Raw genomic sequence first — 16,791 nt, forward strand, 5'->3', positions numbered from 1 at the left:
GGATTTCATCTGTCAGGCAGTCTAGACACTCCGGCAGGGAAAACATCCCATGTCAAAGAATCTTTTAGAGCTTTCACCAACATTCCATGAATGTTAGAACCTCACACTGTTTGTAGGTGCGGTGAGCCATAATGACATTCATATCGGCTAATAAATTATTGGGCAAATCCCAAAAAGAAAATGCAAATGCCTTGAGTGTTTTCCAACTTTATCAGCTAATAACTACTAAAGATTGCTGCAGCTACATTTAACAAATTTTGTATTTTAATCTATCTACAAGTACTGAAACAAATAACCAGAGTGGCAAAGCGCTGCTGAATTGGCAATGTTTCTTGAAAGTGATCAGCTCCATCTAATGTTTATTATGCATAACTGGAATGCACGAAAGCATCGGCCTTGTTTATACTGGGAATTTGAAGTCATTCCAGTGGTCCTTGTGGAGAAACCATGACGTCTGGACACATGAAACCATATCCATGAACGGCATGACATGACATGACTCAAGTTCAGTGATTATGTGCCAGAGGAGGCCCAACAGGCCACATACCACTGCTGCCAACCACAGAGTAATTACCCAGCATCTGGCACCTGACTTTCCACTCCTCTCCTGCTTTGTGGTGTGTTTAAGAGCTGACATTAGCTAAAAGTTATTTCTGTGATTAGCATCTCTAATGCCTTATGATGTATTCTAATGCAAACCCTGTAATGTGTGCCCTCTCATGACTTCCTCACACAAGGAAAAGATGACCAATTACTACTACATTTGGAAATAAGTTAGGCTCAGTTTCTTGCCAAAAGCAGACATCACATTTGATCTGACAGGGGCAAGATGAATAAAATACAAAATGCAAATATCACCTCATCACTGCACAATGTGTTCCACACTGACTAATATCAACCAGACATGCTGTAAAACAGTAGTGCAGCTCTGTTAGTTCCTTCCAAACTCTCACCTGTCACTGTAGAGGAATTTAAAGCAAGAGGACTCACAAAGTCAAAACATAAATAACAGCAGAAAGATACTTTAAAAGGGGAGGCACAGAGAAGACTGCATACCGCCAGCAGAGTGTTTTTTTTTTTTTTAAACCACCCACAAAGTGATGGGGTCATGTTTTCAGACCTGTCACCAACTGGACTCAGTCTGTGTGCATGAGAATGGTAACCTAAGAAGAGTTTTAAACTTCTGAGCACAAAACTTTATAGGTCTGTATCGTGGCATAATACCTCTGATGAGTTTACATATGGAGGGATCTAGGTCATAGAGAATAATGTCAAGATTCTCTGACAGTCATATTGATAATTACCTACTAGACTCAAACCATTTGCTAAAGCCATACAAAGAAAATTGCATATCCATCTTTAGTATGTGGCAAACTGTAACCCATGTGTAAAAACTTTTTATGTTATTCATATTTCAGCCACAACAGGTTTATCTTTTCAATAAGTGCCACTTTCTGCCATACATATCTATTTTTGGTGAAGCTGCTTTAAAGATATAAAATTCAACCCTAGTCCTTAAGACACCACCCTCTTGGAATGCTGGGTAAAAGGACACTTGTGTTTTAACTTTAAAGCTCCTAAAAGTCAACATAGTGTTTACAGGGGCTTTCACCTTCAAAACAGAGCAACTACAGTGACTAAGAATCCTGACAGCAAGGCGGCCACGCAAATAAGGGATGATTTTAGAATTTTACTTAAAGTGTCCAATTGTGAATCTGACTTGTTTCTTTTTTTCACAAATACTCTGGAAAAATGCAAATGTGACAGAATATAAAGACAAGAGACTGAATGACATCAAGAGAAATTTAAACCAAAAAAAAAAAAAACAATCCGAACATAAGTCAATCATTTCTAACAACTCTATCAAGGGCTCAACTTGACAACCTTTTACAAGCAGTGAAAGCACTGATAACAGTCAAGAAGATTTCCACTTTAAGAGGTGAGGACGAGTTGTAGCTGCTGCAAAAAAACGCGGATGAAAAGCTCACAGTTCGCTTAAAGTGGGCAGTTCAGTCGAACCCCGACTCCCTGCCCATGGACCAAGTTTAATGCTGCTGTCGACCCACAATGTAAAAATAATAGTAACGCACAGTGACTTGGAGAAGTAACTTTAATCTGATTACTGATTTGGAAAGATTAACGCGTTAGATTACTTGTTACTAAAAAAAGTGGTCAGATTAGAGTAACGCGTTACTGGCATCACTGATATTCAGACTTGGGCCAAACTCAAATACTTGACAAGAAATGGTATCCCATCAGTCAACCATCTTAATGGTACAGGTTTATGGAATAATATTTATGAATCGCATGAGTGGTGCTCACTTACAGAGTCACTCTTTTGTAATAATCATTTCAATAAAGTACAGCATCTCCAGTTCTTCGTGTTAGCCTCATAGCATTACTTTTTTTTTGCAGAAACCGTGCACTTAAATTGAAACCTTACATATGTATTGGAACAATGTACATTGTTACGCAGTAATTTTAAACAATGCAAAATTGAAGCTATGATTTACCACATGTTCCATCATGACTGTCCAAAGAAGGCAAACTTGGTTATTTCAGAAACAACAACTAAAAACAGACCCGTTCTTATGCTGTAATCTACAATGCAGAGAGATCCAGAGTAGTACCATCTCAGCTCACCCACAAACTTCAGCAGCCATGCACCACCTGTGGGGACCCCGATGTGCTACACAGAGGCAGGCACACATGGTACACCCCACTAAGACAAGGCACATAGCTACTGGGGAAAAAAAAATCCTTTGCTAAGCTAGAGAGACACCACCACAGACACTGCCAAAGCTCATAAATCTGCCACAATTGTGGTATTTCCCAGCTGTCAGCAGTACTTTCCCTGTTGTCACTGGAACTTTAACTCAATTTAAAAAAAAGTCCGATATAAATAATCTGACCTTTATTTTTGCCAACATGTGCATTCCTGATTTGCTTTTACTGTTTCACCAGGATTACTCAAAACGGTATGAATACAGTTAATTTTTTGTGAGGAGAATCAGAAAAATAAAGATTTGTGACAAAGTATAATGCATCTTTCATTATTACACTCAACAAAAATATAAACGCAACACTTTTGGTTTTGCTCCCATTTTGTATGAGATGAACTCAAAGATCTAAAACTTATTCCACATACACAATATCACCATTTCCCTCAAATATTGTTCACAAACCAGTCTAAATCTGTGATAGTGAGCACTTCTTTGCTGAGATAATCCATCCCACCTCACAGGTGTGCCATACCAAGATGCTGATTAGACACCATGATTAGGTTACTTTCAGGTTACTTCCCCAGACAAGGCCAGTACCCATTTACAGCTGAACGGACTGGGACAATGTACAACACATTAACACAGACAACCGGTAGCGTGAGACTGTAAATCAAACCCTTGTCTAAACACACACACACACACACACACACACACACAGTGAGCAAGTCAATAGAGAGGGATCCACATAATAAATAGAAACAATTCAGAGAATCAGTCAGTTGTGCTATTTTTGAGGTGTAAACATTGGAAACATTTTTTCTTTATATTGTGGAGTGTAACTAAAGCAAAATTTTTTAAAATGCTTTTCTTTTATGACCCTGGCTGCATTATGTACTCAAATGAGCGTCCTCCTAAAACAGATTTAAAACATTGTGCTGCATTTCTTGGATGAAGTCAGGATATAAATAAAGTGGATTGTTTTTATTGCTGTTGTAGTGGTTACTTGACAGGCATATAATTATAACTGACAAATTTTACCTTGTTTTCGTGATAAGCAAAGAAAAATCAAAGTGAGTGTGTTTTGTTTGAAATGATTTGCTGTCCTGCCCTCCTCTGCTCCCGTCAACATCACTCATGATGCCTTCTCAAGACCTGGAATGCCGAGTGGTCAGAACAGAGAGGAATACCATGTTTCTCACTTCATTGTCCTTTGTGAAGTTGTTTTTGCAGTAAACTGCCTGACCAAACCTTTCTCCCTTGATCCTCCGAGATATTTAAAGCATGTTCTTTCTCCTGCTTTCTGTCTCTGATGTTCTTTTTTCTTGTTCCCTCTCACTTTTTTTTTCCTATGTCCTAACTTCATCTGTGTCTTTCTATAAAAGGAAAAGTATGCCAGTTAGAGAGGGGACCTCAAGTAGTCAGGGCAAATCAAGCCATTCCTTTGGATGGAATCACTAGAGCAGTTTCAGAAGGGGGAATATTTACTTACCATATTCACACAAACAACTTGAATTTAGATTAGAAAATTGCAGGGATGTACAACCCCTGGCAAAAATTATGGAATCACTGGCCTCGGAGGATGTTCATTCAGTTGTTTAATTTTGTAGAAAAAAAGCAGATCACAGACATGACACAAAACTAAAGTCATTTCAAATGGCAACTTTCTGGCTTTAAGAAACACTAAGAAATCAGGAAAAATAATTGTGGCAGTCAGTAACGGTTACTTTTTTAGACCAAGCAGAGGGAAAAAAATATGGACTCACTCAATTCTGAGGAAAAAATTATGGAATCATGAAAAACAAAAGAACGCTCCAACACATCACTAGTATTTTGTTGCACCACCTCTGGCTTTTATAACAGCTTGCAGTCTCTGAGGTATGGACTTAACAGTACTCTTCATCAATCTGGCTCCAACTTTCTCTGATTGCTGTTGCCAGATCAGCTTTGCAGGTTGGAGCCTTGTCATGGACCATTTTCTTCAACTTCCACCAAAGATTTTCAATTGGATTAAGATCCGGACTATTTACAGGCCATGACATTGACCCTATGTGTCTTTTTGCAAGGAATGTTTTCACAGTTTTTGCTCTATGGCAAGACGCATTATCATCTTGAAAAATGATATCATCCCCAAACATCCTTTCAATTGATGGGATAAGAAAAGTGTCCAAAATATCAACGTAAACTTGTGCATTTATTGATGATGATGTAATGACAGCCATCTCCCCAGTGCCTTTACCTGACATGCAGCCCCATATCATCAATGACTGTGGAACTTTACATGTTCTCTTCAGGCAGTCATCTTTATAAATCTCATTGGAACGGCACCAAACAAGAGTTCCAGCATCATCACCTTGCCCAATGCAGATTCGAGATTCATTACTGAATATGACTTTCATCCAGTCATCCACAGTCCATGATTGCTTTTCCTTAGCCCATTGTAACCTTGTTTTTTCTGTTTAGGTGTTAATGATGGCTTTCGTTTAGCTTTTCTGTATGTAAATCCCATTTCCTTTAGGCGGTTTCTTACAGTTCGGTCACAGACATTGACTCCAGTTTCCTCCCATTCGTTCATTTGTTTTGTTGTGCATTTTCGATTTTTGAGACATATTGCTTTAAGTCTTCGGTCTTGACACTTTGATGTCTTCCTTGGTCTACCAGTATGTTTGCCTTTAACAACCTTCCCATGTTTGTATTTGGTCCAGAGTTTAGACACAGCTGACTGTGAACAACCAACATCTTTTGCAACATTGCGTGATGATTTACCGTCTTAAGAGTTTGATAATCCTCTCCTTTGTTTCAATTGACATCTCTCGTGTTGGAGCCATGATTCATGTCAGTACACTTGGTGCAACAGCTCTCCAAGGTGTGATCACTCTTTTTTAGATGCAGACTAACGAGTAGATCTGATTTGATGCAGGTGTTAGTTTTGGGGATGAAAATGTACAGGGTGATTCCATAATTTATTCCTCAGAATTGAGTGAGTCCATATTTTTTTTTCCCCTCTGCTTGGTCTAAAAAAGTAACCGTTACTGACTGCCACAATTTTTTTCCTGATTTCTTATAGTGTTTCTTAAAGCCAGAAAGTTGCCATTTGAAATGACTTTAGTTTTGTGTCATGTCTGTGATCTGCTTTTTTTCTACAAAATTAAACAACTGAATGAACATCCTCCGAGGCCGGTGATTCCATAATTTTTGCCAGGGGTTGTACATGCAGACACCCAGGAACTGACATGTCATGCCCAGCTCTCACTTTTGTGAAAAGTGTAATGACTGAACTGAATCTTGAGCAAAATGAGACCATTTCCAATGTCTGGAATCATTCCTTATGTTGAATTGAAGAAATGCACACAAAACCGAGGCACAATGAAAGATCATTGCTTGAAGCTGTAGAATTATTTCTGGATATTTAGTTTAGAGGATATAAAGTTGGTAGTTAAAGGGGAATGCATATTTTTCAACATGGGCTCATCTTTTCACTCAGGACAACTATAATTTAGTGCAGTGTTGATTTACAATACAAACAGGCTAACAGACTAGCTAACGTAATGGACAATTCTCAAGGTGCACCGGCATTTTGAAACCGAGACGTCCGGTTAGGGAGCCTCTCGCTTGCGTGTTTGGCGTCATTAGAAACAACAGCTCAGCTGTCAGATTTCCAGGGAGTGAAATGGCCACTGGAGGTGAATTCCACACCATATTGATAAGTAATATTGTTGTCATTGTTGTTAACCAACAAGGAATGAGATCCTTCTGTGCTGCAGTGGTGTGAATGTCGATGCAAGGCCCGGTCACACTGCACTAACAAAGGACACTGAAGCCAAAACAAAACAAGAAATCTGGTCTTATGTTGACTTTAGGAGACATCGTTTAACAGTCGTCCAGCTTATTTCAATAACTCACAAGACAATCACATGAATTGTGTATCTGCTTAGAACTGTTGCCACTAAAACAAAAATGTCATCAGAAGCATCTGGTAGTACGGAGAGGATCCCTATAGGGGTAAATGTATACATGGTTACATCATTAAATCTCAACAAACCTTTTAAAGTCATGATTGATACAGTCAAGCTCCTGGTCAACTGGTGGCACTGCTTTCCACAGAGTCATTAAAAGTCTATTGTCAATGAGGGCCACGTTCTGTAGGTTTTAACAGGGCCTGTGCAGAATTAAATGAGGCATTCAGTAATTCCACAAAATTTCCATAAACAGCCCATAAACCTTACTGTATATTCACCTGTGAAATTTGTTAGGATCCACTGGTGTAAAGGATCAAAGTTGATCTGTGATCAGTATGGACCGCTCCCCAGGGTTTAGAAAGCATGTGAGCCAAGGATTCATTGCTGAGTTGATGTGACTGTGATTCAGTGTCAGTGACTCGTTTGTAATGTGATAACTGCGTTCATTTTTATGCAATTTTGAAAATCAGCCTGAACAGAAGAAATGCAGCTGCTCTGTGGATCATGCAGCAAAAAAAGCACAATCCTCTCAAAAACAATCCATTGACATTAAGAGTTGTTATCTCTTTGCTGTGCAGCAGAAAGCACACTGACCAGAGCGTCACACTCGAAACATATGCACAGCCAGGGTGGCTGTCCACATCTCCAGAAAAATTAGTATTCTAACCATTTGAGCATCTGCTTGTGGGTAGGATGAACGTATTTATGCAAAAAGGATTATGAATAAAACTGTCACCATCTCAGACAATCTAGACATCCTTGTCTCTTGTGGGGGAAAAAAAGAAGCTGAAGCTCCTTTTCTATGTTGTACTTCTCAGGAGTTTGACAAAGATTATTTTAAAATATGTATATATGTAAAACATTCAACTCCTTGTTTTCATTCATGACCACAGACCAAAAGCTCCTGATTTTTATTACTCATTTTTAAAAAGAAAAAACAAAGTAGCACTTTTATTCTTTTTTGTGTCGATCTGAAAAATGATCCATACCATGGCTTTTGTGATCCATGACACTTCTAGTTCTGACAAATACACATGACCAGTGAATCTCCTATTTGGAGCCATATGGAGGCCCCTGTTGAAAGTTTTTGCAAGATGAATATGAAACATATTTTCATGGAGGGGATCCATGCTACCATGTGGGCTTGATTCTCTGTCAGTATATTTCCATGATTTCTGACATCTATGTGAACTAGGCCAAAAGCAAGCTACCCCAGCCAGAGGGGATAAACAAAAAAAAAAAACCCAATTCATTTGTAACCCGAGTTCAGAGAAATATAAAGACTGTCAGAAGACGTACTGCTAGGCTTTTGTTGACTACAGAGAGTTTCAGCCAAGATGCACACATTTGATTAGTTTTAAAGGTCATGGTGGAAGTTAGAGTTTCATATCAATAGTTTTTTTTTTGACATCTTGTGGACATTCAAAAATAAACTTGTAAACAAACGTTCACAAACCTCAGTGCGTGAGCAAAAACTGTGGCCTTTATTCTGAATTCTAACATTTGTTTACTTGAAGCCACATGTTCATTTTGTTCTTCTACCATCAGTGTAGGAGCACAGAAACTAGCAAACCTAAGCAAAAAATAAATAAATAAATAAATAAAAGCACACCCACAGATAAATAAATCCCTACCTCCATCTTCCGCCTCCAGGATTCCCTGGAGATATTTGAAGGAGCCAGACTGTTTGGGTTCAGAGGCGGGCTCCTCGTAGTCTTGCAGCATCTTGTAGACATCTGACTCAAAACCATTATGGCCCACGGTGGCGTGTACAGGAGGCTCTGGGCTGAGAGAGGCAAGGGGGCAAAGTACAGAATTAGTGCAATGCTATCCGATTAATGCTATATTAACTTGATGACAGGTGACAGAAAACAGTTTATTTTACTGATGAGCAAAGACAACACAAACTCCCTTTTTAAGGCTCCAGGATTACGACAGAGTATTACACTAACAACGTGGTGATGTGAATTTGGCTTTTACGCATTATCTACTTTGGCTGCTGTATTTTTAACCAGGTGGTGTCATGATGTGGATGTTTGAGGTGGAGGAGGAACAAGCATAAATGAAGCAGTCTAAAGAAAGCCATGAACATACAGACTGCCACTGTCAGCCTTCCAAAGGAAGAAAGGAAATGGTGAAAGAAAAGCATCTGCATACTAGAAAAGCACTTTTTAGGAATGCACATCACTGTCAACAGTCTAACAGCAACATTAGAACTTACTCCCCGTCAGCATCTTTATCAAGCATGGACACAAATTATCTACCAGTTCTAGCAACATAACTTCCCTTCCTCACTTCAGCTTCAGCTGCCTCCAGTTGCTAAAGAATGCCACAGCAGATCTGGTAGATGTTCACATTGTGCAAAACAAGTTTTACACTGGGTGTTCTTTATGACAGAACTCCAGTTGTATATGAAGAGTTCAGATGCAAAACCCAGTAAGTGCTTTTTTTTTTTTTTTTTTTTTTTTTTTTTTTTTAAATGGAGAAAAATGCAGCTGAAAATGGAGATTTAAAGGAAACCATTTACGGAAATGCACAGACTTTCATAAATAAAAAGAAAACAGTTTGTTCAAATTCTTTCATATTTTGCACACTGATGGCCCCCTTCACAGTCAAGTACATGTTGGCCTCAACTAAATATTTATGGTTTTGGAGATACTGGGTTTTGCATCTGAACTCTTCATAGAGAGAAACATGTATGTAGCTGCTGGTGATAAGTGGTGTCCCAAGTACTCATCAGGCCCTACTTTGCCTAACTTCTGAGATTTTACAAGGATCCAGCATGGCTGCACAGCAACACATATGATAACATGTGAATATCACTATGCAGCCATGTTTAAAGCTGTTGCATCTTGTTAATATGCCTCTGTACATCAAAACAGAACTGAAATGAAACATTCAATATGTCTTTATAATGTAAACTTAGTTTTGATTCACAAGGTTTTGCAAAAATAATATTTCTACACAGTCCCTCTGTTTTCAGAAGCCAAAAGTATTTGAACAAGCTAAATAAGCATTATTGTGAACACAAATCAGTTTTACAGCCAGTTTTCTTTTGATAAATCAGGGGATGGAAACATGAGCATTTCCAGCTTCACTGAATGTGTCTTGTACGTCATTTCCAGCAATCATTAAGAAATCCAAACAGTATGGTACTGTATGGTAGATCTGTCTGGAGAAGGAACCTATCAAAAATTGAGTCGCTGTGCAAAATGAGTGAAGGGATCCACCAAGACACCCATGACAACTCCAAAGACATTATAGGCTTCTCTGGCTGTGAGGAAAGACTGTGCATGGAACAAACTTACAAAAATATTCCCATTCATCAAACTCAGAATTGTCAGTATTTGGGTGATCTTGCTGAAATACAGTGGAGGGTGGAAACATTATCTTCTGTGGTGGAAGTACAAACCAACTCGTCTACAATTTACCTTTGTTTACACTTCAGATTCGTGGCTATCGTTTGAAACAGCAAAGATGAACACCATAAGAAAGAGAAACCAGCAATTCTAAAGGCACGATGTCTTAATCACAACAACTCAACATTATAGCTCTGCAAGTTCATCCATCCATCAAGTTATTCTCAGACGCGAAGGATGGTGTTCATTTAATGGTTTCAAACATTCTAACCTGTGGGAGACAAGCAGAGTCGCTGACAGATGTATTCACATCCTGTCTTAATAAAGTGCACGTTTGGTTTTTTGTTTAACTTTACTCCAAGGAGACTGTTGGGGGGAGGGGGGGGACCTTTACTGCAACCCAAGTGTGTCTGTTAGAGAGAGGCTGAACGAGTGAAAAACGGTCACTCGAAAAGAAAGACTGCATGTGGCAGCAAAAGTGAGTCACCGTGAGCAATTTGTAGCGCCCAAAAAGACTGGCCTCGAAGTGTGTGTGTGTGTGTTGGTTTAGTTTGGATTAATTCTGCAGGAATTCTGGGAGTTTGAACAATGGGAAAATAAACGTACATTATATTGCCCATTTGAAATGATTCACAGCAAATGGCTTTTACAGTCACCACAGATGTTGGTGCAGTAGAGACATCTGTAGTGTACACAACCTGGGATCATTGGTAGTTTATATTTTAGAGATATGCAATACTGACAGAATTTTATTTCCCATGTCACCAGAAATGCATATTAAAGTGTTATGAATGTCACTCAATCTGATGCCAAGTCTCACCACAGTGTAGAAAGTGTACATTATGGTTGTAAGAAATTATTTTTGCAATAGATTAATCTGTTGGTTATAGTTTGGATTAACTGATTAACCTAACAACTGTTTTCCCCTCAGTCTAGTTATTTTATACTTGGATCATTAAATGAGTTTCATGGCAAAAGGCTGTGAATAGTTATGGAGTTATGTCGCCCAGTTTCTGGGAAAATTTGATGCGGCACTGTTCCAGTCGTTCCGTCTTTTTCCTTGGAATGAAAAAACGCCGAGCGCACAACACACGTCACCACACAAAGGCTGCTCACCAGAAAATTATGCAATCGACAGGCATGGAAAAGTTCACGCATGCGCACGAAGGTTCAAGGTTTGCTCATGCAAGCACACGTGATTCAAATCCATGAGGTTTTTGAAAAAAAATAAAAAGGTCTGATACTTTTCTAACAGACTGCATATACACACACACACACACACACACACACACACACACACATATATATACATACATATACGAGGTCTATTAGAAAAGAAACCGACAGTTTTATAAAAAAAAAACTACAACCCCTGGCAATAATTATGGAATCACCGGCCTCGGAGGATGTTCATTCAGTTGTTTAATTTTGTAGAAAAAAATCAGATCACAGACATGACACAAAACTAAAGTCATTTCAAATGGCAACTTTCTGGCTTTAAGAAGCACTATAAGAAATCAGGAAAAATAATTGTGGCAGTCAGTAACGGTTCCTTTTTTAGACCAAGCAGAGGAAAAAATATGGACTCACTCAATTCTGAGGAATAAATTATGGAATCACCCTGTAAATTTTCATCCCCAAAACTAACACCTGCATCAAATCACATCTGCTGGTTGACACTGACCCTATGTCATGACATTGACCCTATGTGTCTTTTTGCAAGGAATGTTTTCACAGTTTTTGCTCTATGGCAAGATGCATTATCATCTTGAAAAATGATTTCATCATCCCCAAACATCAGAAAAGTGTCCAAAATATAAACGTAAACTTGTGCATTTATTGATGATGATGTAATGACAGCCATCTCCCCAGTGCCTTTACCTGACATGCAGCCCCATATCATCAATGACTGTGGAACTTTACATGTTCTCTTCAGGCAGTCATCTTTATAAATCTCATTGGAACGGCACCAAACAAAAGTTCCAGCATCATCACCTTGCCCAATGCAGATCCGAGATTCATCACTGAATATGACCTTCATCCAGTCATCCACAGTCCATGATTGCTTTTCCTTAGCCCACTGTAACCTTGTTTTTGCTGTTTAAGTGTTAATGATGGCTTTCGTTTAGCTTTTCTGTATGTAAATCCCATTTCCTTTAGGCGGTTTCGTACAGTTCGGTCACAGACGTTGATTCCAGTTTCCTCTCATTCGTTCCTCATTTGTTTTGTTGTGCATTTTCATATTTTGAGACATATTGCTTTAAGTTTTCTGTCTTGACGCTTTGATGTCTTCCTTGGTCTACCAGTATGTTTGCCTTTAACAACCTTCCCATGTTGTTTGTATTTGGTCCAGAGTTTAGACACAGCTGACTGTGAACAACCAACATCTTTTGCAGAATTGCGTGATAATTTACCCTCTTTTAAGAGTTTGATAATCCTCTCCTTTGTTTCAATTGACATCTCTCACGTTGGAGCCATGATTCATGTCAGTCCACTTGGTGCAACAGCTCTCCAAGGTGTGATCACTCCTTTTTAGATGCAGACTAACGAGCAGATGTGATTTCATGCAGGTGTCAGTTTTGGGGATGAAAATTTACAGGGTGATTCCATAATTTATTCCTCAGAATTGAGTGAGTCCATATTTTTTTCCCGTTTGGTCTAAAAAAGTAACCGTTACTGACTGCCGCAATCTTTTTTTCTTGATTTCTTAGTGTTTCTTAAAGCCAGAAAGTTGCCATTTGAAATGACTTTAGTTTTGTGTCATGTCTGTGATCTGATTTTTTTTCTACAAAATTAACTGAATGAACATCCTCCAAGGCCAGTGATTCCATAATTTTTGCCAGGGGTTGTATATGGATTTGAATCACGTGCGATTACACCAGACATGCTTGAACCCTCGTGCGCATGCGTGAGTTTTTTCACGCGTGTCGGTGACATTCGCCTGTAGGCAGGCATTGAGTGAGCACTGGTCCAGCCCTCTCGGCTGAAATCCTTTGTCTGAGACGCCGCGCGTTGCTTTATCAAAATTTGTTCAGGGCCTGTGAGGGATATCCGAGTGGACACTATTCGAGAAATTCTGCTGGTTTTCGGTGAAAAGTTTAACGGCCGATGAGAGGTTGTGGAGTTTCTTTCGCTTTAAGGACAGCTCACAAAGCGGATCGGCGCGGCGTGGTCGGAGGTGGCGTCCGTCTGGCTGTTTCGAGCTGAAAACTTCCTAATTTAAGGCTCTGTTCACCCAGGTCGTCGTCAGCGAACAGAAGTTTCAGAAGAAGTCGGCATGAGGAGTTTATGCGGACATTCCACTGTTAAAGGAGATTTTGTAGTGAAAGAACGTGCGGGCAAATTCGCAGTCGGTTCCGTGACGACGCCGCAAATCCGTCTGCGCCGCGACAGGAAAAACACCTCCGTATTGAAAACTATTTGTAAAATTCAGGCGGCTTTTGATGGCTTTCAACGAGTGAGTATCTGAGAAATTGTTTAACAGCTGGGCATGTTCCAACTTGTCCATTAAGGTTTCCAACGGAGGTGTTTTTCCTGTCGCGACCCCCCGCGGTCGGGTCCGGCCCGACATGCGAATCTGCCCGCACGTTCTTTCATTACAAAATCTCCTTTAACAGTGGAAAGCAGTTTTCAGCTTGAAACAGCGAGATGACGACGCTTCGGAGCGCAGATCGCCATCAGGCACCGTGGGCCGTCCATAAAGCGACACTTACAGACTAAAATCTCTCAGCCGTTAAAATTTTTACCGAAAACCAGCTGAATTTATCGAATGGTGTCCACTCAGTTGTGCCTTACAGTTTTTGAAAAAATTTTTATCAAACAAAGCAGCAGTCTGAGCCATTCCTAAACAATGGAAAAATCGATGAGAGGGTGGGCCACTCCTCACTCAAAGACTGCTCACAGGCGAATGACGTAACAGACAGGCGTGAAAAAACTCTCGCATGCCCACGAGGGTTCAAGCATGTCTGATGTAGTCACACATGATTCAAATCCATATGGTTTTTGAAAAAAAAAAAAAAAAGGTCGGATACTTTTCTAACAGACCTTGTATATATAAAAATTTGTAAAAATCTAAAAACTTTTCTACACCATTAAGGGGTATTATGTGTAGAATTTTGAGGGTAAAAAATGATTTTCAACCATTTTGGAATAAGACAAAATGTGGGAAAAAGTGCAGTGCTGTGAATACTTTCTGGATGACTAAACATTTGACATCTTTTAAAAATGTATACTATTTTGGAATCATAAGCAGACTGGGAAATTCTAAAATTTAAACACCCAACTCCACAAAATACGTTTTCAAAATTTTGTAGCCTAAAGACCCAGTTGGGACTGGAAGCTTGCTACGACAGTGAGGTGTCCTGGCTGTTGTGTGTACTGCGTGGGATTAATCATACACAAATTTTGAACATCACTCCTGTAAAGTTGCAAAAACATATGTACCCTGTCCATTTGTCAAACCCCCAACAGGGATATTGCTCTTTCTGGACCATTATTAGTACAAACTATAATTTGCTGACCTGTGTGTGGCACTCATGCTGAGGCTTCCCATCTTGCCTGACAGAGCCCGCTCTCCATTGCTGCTGTTATGGGAGTAGAGCCCTGCTGGGTTGTTATACTGAGTGTGTCCAGTTCCATTCCCATATCCATAGCTGTGTTCATTGTTTGGTCTGGAGTGTCCATTATTCAGGTGAGTGTGCTGCGGACCCTGTGGGGGCTGGGGTTCACTTGTGTATGAAGGTTTACGGCTGTAACCAACACATCCACTGGAGATGGGTCGGAAATTCTATAGAGAGAGCATATGGGGAAAGAGAAAAAAAGCTTTTCAAAGATTAAGCACCAATTAAGTATCAACACATTCTAAAACAACCCAGTGATAAGCAACAGCTATAAATGGTGAGAGTTTGAGAAAAATAAAAGGATGCAACTTCTACATTCATTGGAAACAGGACACATCAACCAAACGACAGAACTGTGGTTCCTCAACACTGAGGCACCTGCATATTTGTGCATGCACAGAGGGACATACCACAAGGCAAAATGTAAAAGCTGATACTCTCTCACAATGCAAGTGACAACCCTATATAACAACCCAGCCCATTCAAGCATTCAATAAAGTATCAACAGAAGGCACTATAAATGTTGGTGCTTTATACTGCAGTAGACCCTGGATATCTGTCAGCAAATACTTGTACACCTACTATCTGTAGTTATTGCATCGCATCTCAGCTGCAGAGTCACACTGGTCTCCAGATACAGAGCTTCCCCACGATTATAGCCAACAAGTTGTTTTTTTTTTGTTTTTTTTTTAAACCAGGTTCATCCCATTGAGATCAAGATCTCTTTTACAAGGTAGATCTGGACAATTATGAAGCTTCCAGTTCACCTAACCTGCATGTCTTTAGAAGTGGGAGGAAGCCGGAGCACCCGGAGGGAAACCAAGCAAACATGGAGAGAACATGCAAATGCCACATAGAAAGGCTACAGGTGGGAACTGATCCCATGACCTTGCTGTGAGGCAACAGTGCTAACCATTAATCCACCATGCCACCCGATGATCAGTGCAATGATTTCGGACTTGACGCTTTGTGAACAATGTTGAGATTTAAATGGGGACAACCCAAAATATGTAGGGTGAAGCCATTTCTATCAAAACTAATTTAACACACACATATATATACACACATACATATATATACACACATACATAATAAAAACACTGCTGCTATGCTGTTGCTTCTGTGACTTGAAACAGTTTATGGTAACTGGCAGACGTGTCGTATAGTAAAAACATTAAAATGTTATGTTTTTCATATGTGAGACCTTTCACCAAAGAGCTGCTCTCATCAAACTGTTTGGAAAAATGTCAGGGACTAATGCAGCACAGATGCAGACACCTACACTTCCAAACCACTGTACTCAAAGGGAACATGTTTATACTGGGGTCAACGCCCTTTTCCAGCATTTTCACAAACTCCACAGTGACATGACAGAGCCTCACACTGTATTAATGCCGTTATCTGTACACTCCACTGATAACACTGCCTGCAGTTCCCGGCCACCTCAGCAGACAAAACTTTATTGCACTCCGCTGCCTCAGATAGTGCTTTTACTGCTTTAAATTTTATAGACGACAACAGTTTTAAATGACTAAACAAACCCACACATTTAATATTAACTTTAGACTATAAACATTTCAGTTGAAATAAAGTAGCTTGTTTTCAAGTTAGGCATACAGTAGGATGGGAATAGAAAAGTTATTTTCCAGCAATCCTATAAAGTGTAGTTTTAAGCACTGAATTCAAACCATACACAATACTATCTACTGAGTGGGCATCCTCTAAGCTTGAGGCTAAGATGTTAGGCAATCAAGCCTCAAGTTCAGTCACAGTTGAGGGGTTAATACATTGCCACTGTGTAAACAAGGTTGTTGTTTCCGCTAAACACGGCAGCGAAAGTGTAAACTTAATAAGTGAGTGGTCAGAGACCACTAATGCAAGGGGCAAGATATCAACATTCGTAACCGCAATAATGGATGCAAGAACCAGATCCAGGGTATTTCCACTAGTATGCGTCAAACCCCGAATGCACTGCTGGAAACCCAAAGCATCCACAATTTCCGTAAATGATTTACAGACAAGATTGGAGGGTTTATTTACTCTCTCTCTGGCTTTTACATCAAATGATGACAGTCTCAGTTGTGAGTGGGTCTTGTGCTACACCTCTCTTGGCTCACACGACCAATATTGGCCT

At 39.7% G+C, this 16,791-nt stretch overlaps 1 protein-coding gene across 1 annotated transcript in view; it reads right to left on the bottom strand.

Annotated features, from left to right (window-relative positions):
* Nucleotides 1-16,791, bottom strand: part of pdlim4 (PDZ and LIM domain 4) — a 122,072-nt gene that overhangs the window by 10,387 nt on the left and 94,894 nt on the right. The window contains exons 4-5 of the mRNA XM_034177992.1: nt 14,559-14,824; nt 8,314-8,465 (exon numbers count right to left, since the gene is read on the bottom strand). Of these exons, the coding sequence (XP_034033883.1) occupies nt 8,314-8,465; nt 14,559-14,824 (418 nt within the window). The remainder of the gene's footprint in view (nt 1-8,313; nt 8,466-14,558; nt 14,825-16,791) is intronic.

The sequence above is a fragment of the Thalassophryne amazonica genome, chromosome 9 (assembly GCF_902500255.1).
Source record: "Thalassophryne amazonica chromosome 9, fThaAma1.1, whole genome shotgun sequence".
Classification (NCBI taxonomy): Eukaryota; Metazoa; Chordata; class Actinopteri; order Batrachoidiformes; family Batrachoididae; genus Thalassophryne; species Thalassophryne amazonica.